At 40.4% G+C, this 18,522-nt stretch overlaps 1 protein-coding gene across 1 annotated transcript in view; it reads left to right on the forward strand.

Moving 5' to 3' along the window:
• The window catches only part of Dnah6 (dynein axonemal heavy chain 6), a 193,005-nt gene that overhangs the window by 78,979 nt on the left and 95,504 nt on the right, over window positions 1-18,522 (forward strand). The window contains exons 30-35 of the mRNA XM_042690457.1: window positions 1,179-1,316; window positions 6,569-6,736; window positions 10,726-10,874; window positions 12,139-12,246; window positions 15,835-16,390; window positions 17,852-17,974. Of these exons, the coding sequence (XP_042546391.1) occupies window positions 1,179-1,316; window positions 6,569-6,736; window positions 10,726-10,874; window positions 12,139-12,246; window positions 15,835-16,390; window positions 17,852-17,974 (1,242 nt within the window). The remainder of the gene's footprint in view (window positions 1-1,178; window positions 1,317-6,568; window positions 6,737-10,725; window positions 10,875-12,138; window positions 12,247-15,834; window positions 16,391-17,851; window positions 17,975-18,522) is intronic.

The following is an 18,522-nucleotide window of genomic DNA, read 5'->3' on the forward strand; positions in this document are numbered from 1 at the left end:
CCAACCACTAAACACTTGGTCTCTTGAACAAAGGGGAGAGGGAGTCCCTGATGGCCATCCACTGAAAGATTAACCTGGCTTAATCCCACTGTTTGCTTGTCCAGCTGAACATAATTTCACCAACTACCAACATTACATTAGGTCCCTATACATCCACTGAGCAGCAAGACCAAAAAAAAAAATGCCATAATCATGTCTAAAAATAAATACAAACATATCCAAACCACAAAAAAATGACTCAACAGCCCTCTCTTCTGGCTACATCAAGTAACTGCTGCATCTTTACTTGTGACAGCTTCTGGTAGGCTGTTCTTAAGCATTCTGGGTAGGTATTTTTATCATATACATCACAGAATTTCCCCTGTTTTCTACCAGCACCTCACTCCGAATTTGAATTAACTTTATTTTCTCCAAAAAGATACTCAGATCTTAATACCCAGTACCTGAAGGACTATCTGATTGGTGAACAGAATAATTAGAGATGTCATTGATTTAGGATGAACTAATACTAGAATTAGATGTCCAAAGTCTTTCCTCACTCAGATAGCCACGGCTACTCATTTTCCTTCACCACTAGGATTCTGCCACAGACTAAATCAAGAACCATGACCTTATCCCGTGAAAGGATACCTTCTGCCCAGAAGGCATCCATCAAGAGGATTCTCTAAAGACAATGGAAATTTCCATTAGTAAAATTCCCCCAAAGTTTCTGTGAAGTACTTAAGTTTGATTCCTCTGTGCATTGGATTCTTTGAGGATGCATCCAGTTTTTCAGTGGTCAACAGATGTAACAGAAAAGAAAAAACATTGATCAGATTATCATGTTACCTAAAAATAAAAATTAGATGTGAATCACTTAAAGAGAAGCAAATTTCTATTTCCTATTGTAACTAGGTACTTGTTTCTGACATATAGTACAGTTAACTATAACAGTCATAGTAATATTGACATCAAGCTATTGCCTGTTTACAAGTACTGCCTCTCGTCTCTTTAATATTTCAGCCTAGAATTTAATAGCTTATGTGTGTAGCACTGGGGATGGATTTTGTGTATAATGAGCAAATACTGTACCACTGAGCTACCACCCCAAGACAATAGTTTAACTTTTGAAGGAGTTGAACTATGCCATCTAAAATTGAATGTTTTTTGTGTTGTTGTTGTTGCTTGCTTGCTTTCAGATGATGGGGCGCTTCTTCAGTGGCTTGGCACAGTCCGGGGCCTGGTGCTGCTTTGATGAATTTAATCGAATTGACATAGAAGTTTTGTCAGTTATTGCTCAGCAACTTATCACCATCAGGAATGCCAAAGCTGCAAAGGTAAAACATTGAGGTAGCTTTTCTCCAATTGGTAATGAATCCAGATCATTGCATTTTAGGAAGGACAGTGCTAACTTTAGACAGGCTGGTCCACATTTTTAGTATAATCAATGAAAGCTATAGCAACAGGACTTACTTGAAAAAATTAATTCCTCATCCAAGAGGATGCCCTATGCTGGGATGTAGGGATAGGGATACTAAGATTGTGTGACACAGTCCCTGACCTTTGCTCTTCATGCCACCTCTCTGGCACGCATGCACACACACACACATGCACACACGCACACACACACACACACACACACACACACACACACACACACACACATACACACACATACACATTGTTCCTCTGACCTCCACACTTCCTTCTCACATTTCTTCTTCTTGCCTTTGACATTTACTTCCCTGCTCTCTTGCTCTCTCTTTATGCTGTCTTTGCTGGATTCTACCATGCTCATCATGACCTCTAGGTTCAATGTAGTGCTGGTAGAAAAACAAGACAAGTCTGGAGAAACCCAAGAACTCCATCTCTCCATTCCTCAGTAGATGGGGAAATCCAAGGAAGATAGAGGCAAATGTACATTCTAAAGTCTTTCTGTTGTTTGACATTTGTTTTAGGCCCATAGGAGCAAGCTCCTGAAGAAGGAGTTTTGTATTTGGAAGCTGATCGCATCCAAGGATGGGAGCAGTTCCTCTACAACTCTTTGTCAACCTTCTGAGTTAGTCTCCAAAGGGCAGCACTGGGCAGCCTGTACAAACCAGAACTGCCCGAGCCCCTAGCAAAAATTGTCCTGAGTCCCCCACTAGTCCCTTCATCCCTTTCACAAGAGCCCTCAAACTTCCTCAGACTCCATTAATGAGATTTCTCCTGGCCAAGTAGGGTTTCTGGCCTGAGGCTCCAGCTCAGGGACAGAAGTCATTCTCATTAAAAGTGCTCTGATGAAGACTTATTAATTTAAATTGTCACCTCTGCAAAGCAACAAATTACAGAACTAAAAAGAAAGCAAAAATTGGACTTTAATGAGTCCAGTGGTGCTAAATGGCAAAGTCATGGTAACTAACTTCTTTTCATTAGACTTTAATGGTTTAGTCAGACCCTTGTGAAGTACCTGACACTTTCCCAAGGTTTTAGGTGGTGTGTGACACATGGCCCCAACTCTACCTTGGCCTTGCCTGTCTTCCTCAGGTATAGTGTAACCTTCATCCAATGGCCCAACTAGAAACCTTGACTTCGCCATTTGCCCCCATTACTATCCCAAATTCAAACTGTCACCAAATTATATTTATTCATAGTTAGTGTCTGTTGATAGGAGTGTAAACTTGTCCAGTCACTCTGGAAATCAGGATGGAAGTTCCTCAAAAACCTATACATAGAGCTTCCCCATGACCCAACAATCCCATTTCTGGGTATTCACCCAAGTGCTCACAAACAAGGCCACTCTAAAGCACAACTATGTTTATCACAGCATTATTCACCATAGCTAAGATATGGAACCAACCCAGATGCCTCTCAGTAGATGAGTGGATTAAGAAAATGTTTTTATATATGTATATATATAAATACGTATATATATACAATATATACACAACACACACACACACACAATGGAATTCCATCAGAAAGAACAACATGCCCCATTTGTTAGGAAATGGAAAGACTTGGAAAAAATCATATTGTGAAGTAACCCAGTCCCAAAGAAATTCAGGTCCCATGGTTTCCCTTATTTGCAATAATTAGTATACATATAGGATAATCCTATCAGATAAGCTGAGAAGCTCAAAATCCATGTACATATGACCATATAAGATGATGCTAAGTGAAATGAACCCCAAAATATGGGCACAAGAGGTCTGTCTTTATTGTTATTGTTTTAAATGCAACATGTGATTTTATTTTGTTGTTGCTGTTTCCTTTGTATGTTCTTTCCCCTATGGCATATCCCTTGTTGTCACTGTACTTGATTTTGGTACCCTGCATCTTGTATATACATTGGTCCAATCTGGGGAGGAGAATGGGAACAATCAAATGCTGAAACAAGGACACAAGATGATCCATTGCAACAAGGATACCTACAGGACAATATATTGAAAACTTTACAACTTCGGGCAGGGGGGAGGGGTGGAGTGGGGAGGAGTGTGGGAGATGGGGGAGGGAAGGGATAGTGGGACAACAACAATGGAAGGGGTAGCAATGATCGACAAGCAATGCACTCATCGCCTTACTCATGTAACTGTAACCCCTCTGAACAGCGTCTTTACAATACAATCAAATAAAATACTTAGTACCTCTCATCCGAATCTCTCAGATTCAGACTCACATTATCTCTCACATTATCTACCCACCTCTCCACTGTTATCTTCTATCCTAATGAGCTCTCTTGTGTTTCTTCCCAATCATGGGACAAAAGCCATTCTTTTTTTTTATTGTGAAAATACTGTACAGAGGGGTTACAATTACATGGGCAAGATAATGAGTACATTTCTTATCAAGCATTGTAGCCTCCTCCTTTGTTTCCCCTTCCCATCCTTTCCCATCCTCTCCCTGCCCCCCCCCACCTAATCCTCCCCCCCCACCCCAACCCCCCCCCCCCCCCCCCCCCCCGCCGCACCAAAGTTGTAAAGTTCATTTTCAACATAACAACTTGTACATCTCATTGTTGCAATGGGTCCACCTGTATCCCTATTTAGATGATTTGTTTTTCCCCTTCCCCTCCACAAATTATACCGACATCAAATACAGTGAAAGCAGGGGTTATACTGTGGGGGAGGGACATACAAAGCAACAAAGATATAATCTTATAAATGTGTTAGAAACAATTGCATGAAAGAAAAAAAAACATTTAGATACATATCTTAGGGTTCATTTCCCTAATATCAACTTACCTGACTTTTTCTGCTTGACTCAGACATATACTAGATATTGCAAATAAGGGAAACCATGGGACCTATGTTTCTTTGGGCCTGGCTTACTTCACTTAATATAATTTTTTCCAAGCCTTTCCATTTCCTAACAAATGGGGCAATGTCATTCTTTCTGATGGAGGCATAGAATTCCATTGTGTATATGTACCACATTTTCTTGATCCATTCATCTACTGAGGGGCATCTGGGTTGGTTCCATATCTTAGCTATAGTAAATAATGCTGCAATAAACATAGTTGTGCTGGTAGCTTTAGTGTGGTCTTCTTTGTAAACATTTGGGTAAATGCCCAAAAGTGGGATTGCTGGGTCATAGGGGAGCTCTATGTGGAGTCTTTTGAGGAACCTCCATACTACTTTCCAAAGTGGTTGAACAAGTTTACACTCCCACCAACAATTCAGTAAGGTTCCCTTCTGTCCACATCCCCTCCAGCATCTGTTGTTTTTAGAGTTCTTGATTTTAGCCATTCTAACTGGAGTGAGGTGGTATCTCAATGTTGTTTTGATTTGCATTTCTTTTATGGCTAGGGAGGTTGAGCATTTCTTATGTCTACTGGCCATCCTTCTTTCTTCTTCAGAGAAGTTTCTCTTTAAGTCTTTAGCCCACTTATTTATTGAGCAGTTGTTTCTTTGAGGATTTGTTGTTGGGGGATTTAATTTTTTGAGTTCCAAGTATATTTTAGATATGAGACCCCTGTCCATTGAATGGCTAGTGAAGATCTTCTCCCAATCTGTAGGCTTTCTATTGATCTTGCTAGCTCTGTCCTTTGCCATGCAGAAGTTCTGCAACTTCATGCAATCCCATTTGTCCAACTTTTCTTTGATTTGTTGTGTTTCTGGGTCTCTATTAAGAAAATTTCGGCCTGTGCCAAGGAGACTTAGGGTTTCTCCTATTCCATCCTGTAATGTTTTCAGAGTGTTCGCTTTGACTCCGAGGTCTTTGATCCATTTGGAGTTGATTCTGGTGCAGGGTGATATAGAAGGATCTAGCTTTAGTTTTCTACAAGTAGTTAACCAATTTTGCCAGCACCATTTACTGAAGAGGCTGTCTTTCTTCCATTCTATTTTTTTAGCTCCCTTATCGAAGATTAGATGGCTATAGGTCTGTAGGTTCATTTCTGGGTTTTCAATTCTATTCCATTGGTCCTGAGGTCTGTTCTTGTGCCAATACCAAGCTGTTTTGATTACTATGGCTTTATAGTAGAGTTTGAAATTTGGTATTGATATTCCTCCAGCAGTGTTCTTTCTGTTGAGGATCGTTTTTGCTATTCGGGGTCTTTTATTGTTCCATATGAATTTTTGGATTGCCTCTTCTATTTCCTTGAAGAATGAGGTTGGAATTTTGATGGGTATCACATTGAATTTGTAGATAGCCTTGGGAAGTATTGCCATTTTCACGATGTTGATCCTTCCAATCCAGGAGCATGGGAGTTTTTGCCACTTTCTAAGTTCTGTTTTCATTTCCTTTTTCAAGTTTTTAAAGTTTTCATCATAGAGGTCCTTCACTTCTACAAAAGCCATTCTTTAGCCGAGTATTCAAGCCGCTTGATGGTCAGGCCTGGAATAGCTATTCTTGCCCCATGGAACTTCATTACTGATGTCATTTCCTGACATGCACTGCTCTTTCTTATTCCTTCTTCTGCCCAGAGAAGCTACCCTTGCTTATCTATCTGAAATGCCCTCCTTCTTTCTTCAGGGCCCAAACAGGCTGCCTGTTTACCCTATTTGGTTTGCACGCACCTCTGTTATAGAATCTTCACTGAAAGTTGCAGTTTCCAGAGCTGGCTATACCCAGCAAGCCTGGAGGCTTCTCTAAGGCTCAAGAGTGAGACCATTTCAAGTTCTGTGCCTCCACAGCTAACCCAGAGGCTCACCTGTAACAGATGTTCAGCAAGCAGCTGCTGCTGAATGCAAGTAAACAGGATGGTACCAAAAATGCAATAGTGGGGCCTCAACCAACAAAGCCTAAGACCAGATTGGAGTATCGCAAGGGATACCAGAAACAGAGAGGAGAGGTTTCAGTGGCCACTAAATCTAAGCTAAATGAAGAGTATAAGCAAAAGATAGTGAAGCCTAGATTTCAAGACTGTGTCAGAAAGAGCCAAATTGGGCCAGGCAGAGGCAAGGAGGCAGAGAACTGGAAACACTGAGCCCAGCAGATATTGGAAGTAAGGATCGAATCGAGAGAGAAATCTCTCACTTTTCCAACAATAGAAGGCAGTAGTCTGCTTCAATGTTCCTTGCACAAGTCTTATATTCAAGTAATAATTATATGAAATAATTTATGTATATCCAGAAAGTGTTCACTTAAACTTTTTCTCTTTTAACAGCTCTTCAGATTCATGTTTGAGGGACGGGAAATAAAGCTGATTATGACTTGTGCAGCATTTATCACAATGAATCCTGGATATGCAGGCAGAACTGAATTGCCAGATAATTTGAAAGCCCTGTTTAGACCATTTGCAATGATGGTGCCAAATTATGCTTTGATTGCAGAGGTAAGCCTTATTAAAATGCAAGGTTTAGAGCACAGTTTCTTTTACTTACCATTTATTTCTCTCAAGGTAGAAGTTTTTTTTCATGAATTCACCCTACAGTAGTTACACTTTGTTTGCTTTTCAGTATAGGTACGATTGTTATCATGTAAAATGTTTTACTAAATGTTTGGCTATTTTGTTTTTTAGTGTTATGTACATAATGTTCCAAATGATATCTAGAACATACTCAATATATTGATTTACTGAAATGAATCAATGAGTTTAATTACTTAGTTAAATGGGGGGGAGGGATTGTCAATTCATCTCTGAGTTAAGATGTCCAAATTAGTCCTAAAGTACTGTGTTAGTATCACTTCTCTTTGCCCACAATTTTTATTAGATTCAAGAATGTTGGAGAGAAACTATGATTATTACTATGATTATTAGGATATGGATTTATTTGCAAGTCTGTAGCAACTTAGTCAGAAAACAGTAACCACTAATAGCTTCATCAATACATCTTTCAATTTAAGCTGTCTTTGTTTCTTAGTCCATTTGTGAATAAATTTTACTTGCATTTCTCGAGGTACTTTTTATTGATGTAGAGTTCATACACAAGAAAGTATACAGCTTTGCAAGTTCCTACACACATATATGTCTTTCTGACCACCAACACCTTTGAGCATTCTCAGGATTCTATAAGATCCCTTGTGCTCAGCACTGAACTTCTTTCTTTCTTTCCTTCTTTCTTTCTTTCTTTCTTCCTTTATTCCTTTCCTTCATTCTTTCTTCCTTTCTTACTTTTTTTTTGTTGTTGTTGGTTGTGGGGCTTGAACTCTGGGCCTGGGCATTGTCCCTGAGCTCTTCATCTCAAGGCTTGTGCTCTACCACTTGAGCAACAGTGTCATTTCTGGTTTTCTGGTGGTTAATTGAAGATAAGAGTCTCATGGGCTCTGTCCGGGCTGGCTTTGAACTGCAATCCTCAGATTCAGCCTCCTGAGTAGCTAGGATCACAGATGTGAGCCACCTGTGCCTGGCTTAATTTCTTTCTTCTTCTGTTCTCTATTTCTTTTCCCAGTACTGAAGTTTGAACTGAAGTTCTTGTGCTCTCACTTGGCTTTTCTTGATCAAGGCTGGTGTTCTGCCACTTGAGCCACACCTCCACTTCCAGCTTTTTGCTTATTAATTGGAGATATGAGTGTTGTAAGCTTTTCTGACCAAGGTGGCTTTGAACTTTGATTCTCAGATCTCAATCTCAAGAGTATCTAGAATTACAGATGTGAGCCACCAGGGCCCAAATCAGCATTGGATTTCTTTCTCCCCCCCCCCCCCCCCCCGTCTGTCTGTCTCTCTCTTTCTCTCTCTCCTCTCTCCCCCCTCCTCCTTCTCCTTCTTTCTTTCTTCTTTCTTCCTTTCTTTCTTTCTTTCTTTCTTTTTTCTCTCTTTCTTTTTTTCTTTCTTTCTTTCTTTCTTTCTTTCTTTCTTTCTTCATTTCTTCCTTTCTCTTTTGTTGTGCTGGTCCTGGAGTTTGAACTTGGGGCTGGGCACCGTCCCTGAGCTTTTTTTTGCTCAAGGCTAGTACACTACCACTTGAGCAACAACTCTACTTCTGGATATTTAGTAGTTCATTGGAGATAAGAGTCTCACAGACTTTCCTGGCTACAATCTGAGATTCTCAGATCTGCCTCCTGAATATCTAAGACATGAACCACCAGCGCCTGACTTTAGCATTGAATTTCTTTTTCTTTTTTTTTTTTTTTGGTCAGCCGTGGGACTTGAACTCTGGGCCTGGGCGCTATCCCTCAGCTCTTCAGCTCAAGGCGAGCGCTCTACCACTTGAGCTATAGCACCACTTCCAGTTTTTCTGGTGGTTATTGGAGATAGGAGTCTCATGGTCTCTCCTGCCCGGGCTGGCTTTGCACCGCGATCCTCAGATCTCAGCCTCCTGAGTAGCTAGGATTACAGGCGTGAGCCACCAGCACCCGGCAGCATTGAATTTCTTAATAAGATGTAGAACTCGTTTTAGAGGTGAATACCTTAGAAATAAAGGTTATTTGTATAGCTAATGAACTCCTTCACTAACATCTAATTCAAAATATCCATCTACATTATGGATATTGACTAAGACTTGAACAGGCCCTATCAAGTCCAATCATTAGAAGAATTACAGCATGCAGCACACCTCAGAGATATCCCCGTAGCTTCTCAATGCATAGAGGTGAAGAACTTAAGACAGGTAATATCTTCTCCCTTGATTTTCTCTATGAATAAGCACAATGAATGACTTGCTCATTATACCAAGCTGGTAGAAAGAAAACTGGGTTTAGAACCAGATCCAACATTTTATTCCTATCTCATGATTTGTCCTATTATTACATTGTTCAGTACTAGAACTGGACAGATTTTAACATACTAGTCTTTAAGGTATTATTCATATTGTTTCTACAAATTGAATACTCAGGGTCTATAATCAGTAAATACTTTTAAACACCTGTGGTGTTCAATGTAAATTGATAATGCTAGAGCAATGAACAAAAGAGACACCCGTAAGAAATCTCTACATCATTCCAATTCCTACTTGTGAAGCTAACAGTATTTGGGGCAGATTATGAATAGAAAGAAAGGTCCACTCCAATGTCTGTTGTCAAAGCACACTAGGCGTCATCAATTAATTGTGTGTGTGTGTGTGTGTGTGTGTGAGTGTGTTGGTTAGTTAGTTGGTTGTCCCAGAGCGTTTTTGCTCAAGGCAGGCACTCTGCCAATTGAGCTGCAGCTACATTTCTGGCTTTCTGGATTTTGGGTGGTTGATCAGAGCTAAGACTCTCACAGACTTTCCTGCCTGGGCTGGCCTCAAATTGTGCTTCTGAGATCTCAGCCTCTTGAATAGCTAGGATTACAAGTTAGAGACACTGGCACCCAGTATCCCTCAATTCATTTAACCAAGCATGTAGAAACCTCTCAGGAGCACGTAGCCAGAAGAGAACTGAAAATCTTTGCACAGCTTCTGTGGACACCTAAGGAACCCAAAGGGAGCAGGAAGCAATCCTGTCCCAGAAGGGTAGGAATTCATCTTAGACTGGAGAAGCCCCATCTTTCTTTTGTACTCAGGATTTATAACACCATCCAACCTCCATGGATACAATTTCAAAACCTATCACTAAGATCACATCTTCACTTAGAGAGAAGGCTGAACCAGTGCCCCGATATTCCTCTGTATAGCACTCCATCTGCCACATTCCCGTGACAGAAAACTCTTTCTCTTAACATCATCACATCCTGAAGTGTTCTCTCTCCCTGTTTCTCTGTCTGTCTGTTTGTCTGTCTGTCTCTCTCTCTCTCTCTCTGTATTGAACTCAAAGATACGCACTTGCACTTGCTTAGAAAGTGCTCTATTACTTGAGCTACACATTCAGTCCTTTTCTTTTGTGCTCTGCTTTTGTTTTTTGCTGTTGTTTTGTTTTGTTTGGTCATGGGGCTTGAACTCTGGGCCTGGACACTGTCCCTGAGCTCTTCAGCTCAAGGCTAGCGTTCTACCACTTGAGCCACAGTGCCACTTCCAGATTTCTTGTGGTTAATTGGAGATGAGTCTCGCAGACTTTCCTGCCCAGGCTGCCTTTGAACCCTCATATCTCAGCTTCCTGAGAGAGAAGGTGGGATAAGGTCTCTTTTTTCACAAACCAGCTTGAACTGCAATCCTCCTGTTTTATACTTCTACCTATAACTGGGATTACAGGCACCTAACTACCTGTAGAGCTTTCTTCAGTAGAGATGGGGGTCTAATAACTTGTTCTGCTCAAGCTAACCTGGAACCAACCATGATCCTCTTGATCTCCACCTTCCAAGGAGCTAGGATAACAGGTCTGAGCCACCACACATGGTATTACATCTCTTGTGATAGAACAACATGGAAAGGTATGATGCCCAGAGCAGACTCTGAATACACTGGTGTTATGCCAATAAGTTGCCAGAAAACAAGATAAGAAGCACTTTGTTCTATTGTTTTATTCTAGGTAATTCTATATTCTGAAGGATTTGAATCCAGTAAAGTATTAGCACGAAAGATGACTCAGATGTACAAGCTCTGCAGTGAACAGCTGTCTCAGCAGGATCATTATGACTTTGGCATGAGAGCTGTAAAGTCCGTACTGGTCATGGCTGGGTAAGAAACAAAGGTGATCCACAGTGAAATTCCAAAGCATGTTATCACAGGTATTCAATGCATCAAATGCTCTCAGAGCAAGGCTTGAGCTTAGCTAGTGAACTAAGCGACTGAGCAATGTTAGCTCTTGCCAACATCCATCCTTTGACACACCCATGACACCCTTTCTATGACATCCCTCACTGGGACCCCCATCATGGCTGTCCTCAGCCTGAACATGAACCTAAGCAAGCGTCAGCTCATTCATTTCCCCCAAACGCCTCACCTACATTGGGTTTTAGGATACCAAAACCTTTGCCATTATCAGACAGTTTGATATGCATGCACAATAAAGTGAGTTACATTTGTGCCTAAAAGAAACCTGGAGACTTCAAAGAAACTTCATTATTCTATAGTCAGTTCAGATGTCAGAAACTTCATCTCTGCCTTCACACTGTGGACCAAGCCTGAGCTGCTATCTAGTTTCTAGCAAAGCATGAATCTTTCCTCATTTCAAGCCTCCACTTCTCTCTGTAACTACTTGGAGTCCACAGCTTACCCAGAGTCTCTGAGGCAATGTCTTCCTTCCAGTCCTTCCTTTCAAGCCATGACTCACTGATAATATGGACCAATGTCTCTACACCTTCAGGGCTTCTGCAGCTTTACAAGATTCTCCTTCCCTCTCTATTCACTCTGCTCCCTTAACTTCCAAGATTTGATATGTCTCCTTTTTGCGGAATTGCCATTTTTGGTCTAGAGAACTAGGAAGTTCAGAAACCTTGGCTCTTAACAGGACTGCAGCCTCGTAGGCAAGACTAAGAGTACACTAAAGTATACATACAGTGTGGCCAAGACAACAATAGGGCTGTGCCCAGCCTTTCCTGGGAAGAAGAAGAGAGGGTACAGAGGCTTCCCAGAGAAGGGAGTAACTGGGCTGGGTTTTGAAAGGTAAGTGTTTGCAAAAGAGCAAGGCAGCACATTCTAGACAAAAAAAGTACTAGAATGAATGCTGTCACAATACATTCAGGGAGCTGTAAACTCACGTTGAGTAAAGCTTGCCTTTTGAGGAGAGAGGTTGGAAAAATACAATTGTCACCTTCCTCAGGACTATATAGCCAGTTCATGATCTGTACCTATGTTATGACGGAGATGGACACTAGGACACAAAAGAAAACAACTGTCTGCTTCTAGCCAGAACTCAAGCAGAATTCCTGACCCATGGTTTAAAAATCACACTCGGTTTTATGTTCTTGCAATGATACATGAACTATTCGTTTGAATTTAGATCTTTAAAAAGAGAGAATCCAGACCTAAGTGAAGACGTGGTACTGATAAGAGCTTTGCGAGACTCCAACTTGCCAAAATTTCTAACAGATGATGCCCTTCTGTTCAGGTAAATTTCTGTGTGTCACAAAACAGAACCTCATGATCACATAGGGTAAACGGGTGCTCTTCAGTCATTTTCATTCTAAAAAGCTGATACATTTCTCATGTTCCTGGAGTTTCCAATTACAGTTTAAGAACTGTTTCCAATTACAGTTTAAGAACTGTCTAGTTCAAATGGAAGATAATAAACTTTCACAATTATTCTAACCACTTTTTGTAAAATATTAATCACCAGCCAGACGCTGGTGGCTCACGCCTGTAATCCTAGCTACTCAGGAGGCTGAGATCTGAGGATAGCGGTTCAAAGTCAGCCCAGGCAGGAAAGTCCCCGTGAGACTCTTATCTCCAATTAACCACCAGAAAACTGGAAGTGGCACTGTGCCTCAAATGGTAGAGTGCTAGCCTTGAGCTGAAGAGCTCAGGTACAGCGCCCAGGCCCAGAGTTCAAGCCCCATGACCAACCCCCCAAAAAAATAAATTTAATCACCAGACTGTGTGATATACAAATTTGCATTAGAGTACAGGTGTCAGGCCTCAAACATTGCTCCGTTGGGGGTGGGGGCAGGGAACACAGACTGAGAGCTTAACATAAATGTTATTGGTTTTATCTACTTCATTATTGTTTAATTTTGTTTTTCCAAGTCATATGTGTATATAGAATTAAAAGTGAAATCATTTCACAAATAAGTTTCATAGTAAATAATTATTTACCCTTCACCAACCCCCACGTCCCAAAGACAATCATTTTTCAACTCTCATTTTATCTTGCTATTCCCATCCATACTTCATAGTGCCATGCATCTGCCATTCGTGTGTGTGTGTGTGTGTGTGTGTGTGTGTGTGTGTGTGTGTGTGTGTGTGTGTGTGTATACCAATAACTGAGACTTGAACTCAGGGCCTCTGCTCTACTTCTTGAGCCCAAACTGTAGTTAGGCATTTCACTGGTTAATTGAAGATGAAGTCACTTTACTTTTCTGTCTGGGATGATTTCCAACCACAATTCTTCTTTTTTTTTAGTAAGTTTTTTTATTGTGAAAATACTGTACAGAGGGGTTGTAGTTACATGAGCAAGGTAATGAGTACATTTCTAATCAAGCATTGTTGCCCTCTCCTCTGTTTTTCCCCTACCATCCCTTCCCTCCCATCTCCACAACTACACTCCCCCGCCACCACCTAAATTATAAAGTTCATTTTTTGACATAGTGTCTTGTATATCTCATTGTTGTTGCAATGGGTCCACCTGTATCCCTATTTAAACAATTTGTTTTTTCCCTTTCCCTCCCCAAATCATACCAACATCAAATACAGATTTATTTTATTGTAAAGATACTGTACAGAGGGGTTACAGTTACATGAGTAAGGTAATGAGTACATTTCCTGTCGAACATTGTTACCCCTTCCAACCACAATTCTTTAGGTCTCAGCCTCCTGAGTAGCTATGATTACAGATGTGAACCACTGGTGCCTGCTTTGCTATATCTTCAATCCTAAAGGGAAAATGAGAATATGTAATTCATTTTGTTCATTCTGCGTGTCCTCACAGAATAGATATATTCCAATACAACTTGAGTGAAATATCCAATTTTTTTAGCATTGCAAGGATATAAATATTACCCACTATAGAGCCATGCTATATTAGCTTAGTTTTTATATTTTAATATATGTATATTTATTTACACACATTTTAACACTTAACATTTTAATTAATTATACAAAGAAATTTTGTTGTGGCATTCTTAACATGCATATAATGTACTTTGATAAATTCATACTCTGTTACTCGTTTCCATCCCTATCCCACTTTCGATTTCTTTTATTTTTTACCAGTACCAGAACTCATAGCCCCACGCACACTCCACTTTGTTGCTCAAGCCAGTGCTCTGCTATGTGCACCACACCTCTAATCCAAGTATTTTGCTGGTAGTTGGAAATGAAGCCTCACAGACTTTTCTGCCCAGTGAACCTTGATACTCTAAGATTGACCTCCAGGTCTCAGTCTCCTGAGGGTTCCCTGGTGCCTAGCTTTTAAAATAGTTACAAGTTTTATTATTCTATTTTCATGCCTACATAAAGTGCTTTGAACATATTTGTCAATTCAATATTTTTCTTTCTTCCAGAGTGTTAATGTATCTTAGTACATTTTGAGAGATTCTTGGAAACAACTTTCCTGGGCCACAGGGTTTCCATATTTTTAATTTAAATTAGACTCTATTAAGTTGGCCTCTAAATACATAAAGTATGGGCTGGGAAGGTGGCTCAGTGGTAGAGCGCTTGCCTTGAATGCATGAGGCCCTGGGTTCGATTCCTCAGCACCACATAAGCAAAAAGAAAAGCCAGAAGTGGTGCTGTGGCTCAAGTGGTAGAGCGCTAGCCTTGAGCTGAAGAGCTGAGGGACAGTACCCAGGCCCAGAGTTCAGGCCCCACGCCCGGACCCCCCCCCAAAAAAATACATAAAGTATTTTACCCTTTTACATTTATATAAATGACTTTATGGAAATGCCTATTTCTCATTAAGTGTTTTAAAGAGAAGCCATATACAGAAGCCTATTTTTAATACACATTTCTTTAATTACTAATGTCATTGAGCTTCATTTGCTGTGTTTATTGGTCATTTGTATTTATTGTTCTTAGAATATTTTTCCTTTATGCTCTTCTATGTGAGTATCTATAGGAACTCATAGCTTTAATCTGATATAAACATTAGAAACATCTAGATCTGTCATTCTCTAAGTTATATATAAATGATTTTATCCTTACAAAAGTTTATCTGTCTACTTTGATTTTTTTCACTTTACCAACTTTTAATTGCACAGTTATAGATTTTCTGTCTCTTCTTTTTTTCTTTTTTTTTTGGTCAATAATCGGGCCTGAACTCTGGGCCTAGGCGCTGTCCCTCAGCTCTTCAGCTGAAGGCTAGTACTCTACCACTTGAGTGTCAGCCCCACTTCCGGCTTTTTCTGCTTATGTGGTGCTGAGGAATTGAACCCAGGGCCTCATGCATGTAAGGCAAGCACTCTACCACTGAGCCACCTTCCCAGCCCCTTTCTGTCTCTTCTTACCTCTTATCTCTTCTACTCCCATCTAATATTCTTGTCATTTTATGTCTTTACTGTGTCTCAGATGTAGTTATGTACACTTGGTAAGGAGAGGATTTCATTTCTTTCTTTGCATAGAAACTTCTCCTGAAAACTTTCTCATAGGACAGTCCACTTTGCCCGTCCTCCCTTTTTTCTACCTCATACCAATTTTTTATTTCAATTTCCCTCTGGTTTTGCTGAGGGCCCACATACTTTAGTGGTATAATTATAAAAAAAAAAATAACTTGATAAACTCATCACTATAACACATACTATGGGCAAATACAGAATCATAAAACATATCACTTGTCCCCAAGATATCCTTCTATTATACTTAAGAACACTGGCCCACTGTACAAGAAACAAAATCATACAGTGTACTGGAAAAAGATGACATTATGGTAAAGCATGTAGAACAGTCTTACTATGTATGCCCAAAGAATCAATTAATTGTAACAAATCTGGAAAAACAGCAATGACAAGTGGTTCATAATTGACATTTATTTTTGTTTTGTCAGCGGAATCATATCTGATCTTTTTCCTGGAGTCCAAATTCCAGAACATGATTATGGTATTTTACAGTCAACAATTGTGGATGTCATGACTGAACAAAACCTTCAGCCTGAGCTGTGTATGGTTAAAAAAGTAATACAGTTCTACGAGACTATGCTTGTGAGGCATGGTGTTATGTTAGTTGGGCCAACAGGAGGTGGTAAGACCACAGTTTACCAAGTTCTGGCAGAAACTTTAGGGAATTTACAGAAACTTGGCATAAACAATCCCTTTTATCAAGCAGTAAAAACTTACGTGCTTAATCCTAAATCAATCACAATGGGTGAATTATATGGCGAAGTGAATAACATAACCTTGGAATGGAAAGATGGTTTGATGGCTCTAAGTGTGAGAGCAGCTGTAAATGATACTTCAGAAGACCATAAATGGATCATAAGTGATGGGCCAGTGGATGCTCTTTGGATTGAAAATATGAACACAGTATTGGATGATAACAAGATGCTTTGCCTGGCTAACAGTGAAAGGATTAAACTCACACCTCAAATCCACATGCTGTTTGAGGTAAATGTATGATCACTGAAGTGAAACCATTCATCAAGTTGGCATGCCTTCATTAGCTTCTTTTTTTCTTACACCGCTATGTCATTTGTCTGTGATAGTGTTTAGTTCATTTAGTAAATATTTATTAGACTATTGTTTTGTAATAGATTATAAATCCTGACCAAACATCAAAAATGATCCTATGGCTCTATAAACAGGAAGTTAATTTCAGCATCTATTCTTTTAGGGTTTTTTGTTTGTTTGTCTATCATGAGGCTTGAACTCAGGGCCTGGGCACTGTCCCTGAGCTCTTTTGCTCAAGGCTAGTGCTCTACCAGTTTGAGCTACAGCTACACTTCTGGTTTTCTGGTGGTTAATTGGAGATAAGAGTCTTACAGTCCTTCTTACCCCTGCTGGCTTCAACCATGATCCTCAGATCTCAGCCTCCTGAGATAGATAGATAGATAGATAGATAGATAGATAGATAGATAGATAGATAGATAGATAGATAGATAGATAGATAGATAGATAGACAGACAGACAGACAGACAGACAGACAGACCTTTATAGTTTTTTTTTTGGTCCGGTCGTGGGGCCTGAACTCTGGGCCTGGGCACTGTCCCTCAGCCCTTCAGCTCAAGGCTAGCGCTCTACCACTTGAGCCACAGCGCCACTTCTGGCTTTTTTTTTTCTTTTTGCTTATGTGGTGCTGAAGAATCGAACCCAGGGCCTCAGGCATGCAAGGCAAGCGCTCTACCACTGAGCCACCTTCCCAGCCCAGACCTTTATAGTTTTAAATTAGAGGCCGGGCATTGTCCCTTAGCTTTTTCACTCAAGGCTGATTCTTTACCACTTACACCACAACTCCACTTCTGCTAATAAATTGATCATAAGAGTCTCATGGTCAGCCTTCCTACCTGGGCTATCTTCAAACTGCTCAGCCTCCTAAGTAGCTAGCATTACTAGAATGAGCCTCTAGTACCCAGCTTAATTTATTTCTAAGTTAAAAAACTGTTATATAAATGAATCATCTCACTGTGGTATAAATATTTGGTGAAGGATTGAAAGAAAATTGTGGCTCAGATACCGATAGAAAACACTGTGCAAGATACCACCTGGGCATTGTTCATTTCTCAAATATTCATCGAATGCCTACAGTGTTCTAGATATTTAGCTAGGTGCTGGAATACAAGAATGAGGGTGAGGACTAAAGTGAAAGAGAAAAAAAGAACATCAGAAACACCTATTCCTGGCCATAGGGATTGACAGTATCCTCCTATATTTGTGGGATGTTTGTCACCCTACATTTCACTTAACTTTCTTCTTGCATTTCGTATTACTTATTGCTCTCCCCCTCTCCTCCACGTAAAGCCCATCAGTGTTAACTTGAACTTTCAGAGGCATGAATCATTAATGTTGAAGTTAGATGGATAAGGAAGGTAGTGTGTTAGCCACTTCCTGACCCACAATTTTCAATTTTAGGTACAAGATCTAAAGGTAGCCTCCCCTGCCACCGTCAGTCGATGCGGGATGGTGTTTGTGGATCCTGAAGAACTGAAATGGATGCCTTACGTGAAAACATGGATGAAAGATATTTCTAAAAATGTAAGTACAACCAGGTATTTCCCCCATATCTCCATCTGTTGGACCTCACAGTGTACAAATGGCAATAAGTTTAAGCTATGATTGTGCTTGATCAAGGGAATTCCATCTGTCCCCCTAAGGACTCTTGGATCCTCCAGGAATGTTTATATAAACCTTGAGTCCACCCTTAAATCTAGTACCTCACCTTGTCAGCCTGCCTAGTCTCTCTCCTACCTGCCTCCCCCTCTGCCTGGCTTTGCATTTTCCTGAAGACACAGTTGAAAGAGACCGAGGCACTAGAAAAGACTTGCAGGAGGCCTGGAGGTATTAAAAGGAAATTATAATGAAAAGAACATTGAAATCTACACATAGATTGCTTTGTAGGCGTGTTGACTTTTCTTATACCCATCACAAAACAGTGTAAAAGGAGGAAAGGTTTATTTTGGCTCACATTTTCACAGGTTTTAGCCCATTGTGTCAAGGAGAGCATGGCAGAGCAGAGCAGCTTACATCCTGGCTGTCTGGAAAGGGAATGGGATGTCTGAATTAATGTGTTTCCCCGATTTTCC

This window comes from Dipodomys spectabilis, unplaced genomic scaffold (assembly GCF_019054845.1).
Source record: "Dipodomys spectabilis isolate Male_0828 unplaced genomic scaffold, ASM1905484v1 ptg000137l, whole genome shotgun sequence".
Taxonomy (NCBI): Eukaryota; Metazoa; Chordata; class Mammalia; order Rodentia; family Heteromyidae; genus Dipodomys; species Dipodomys spectabilis.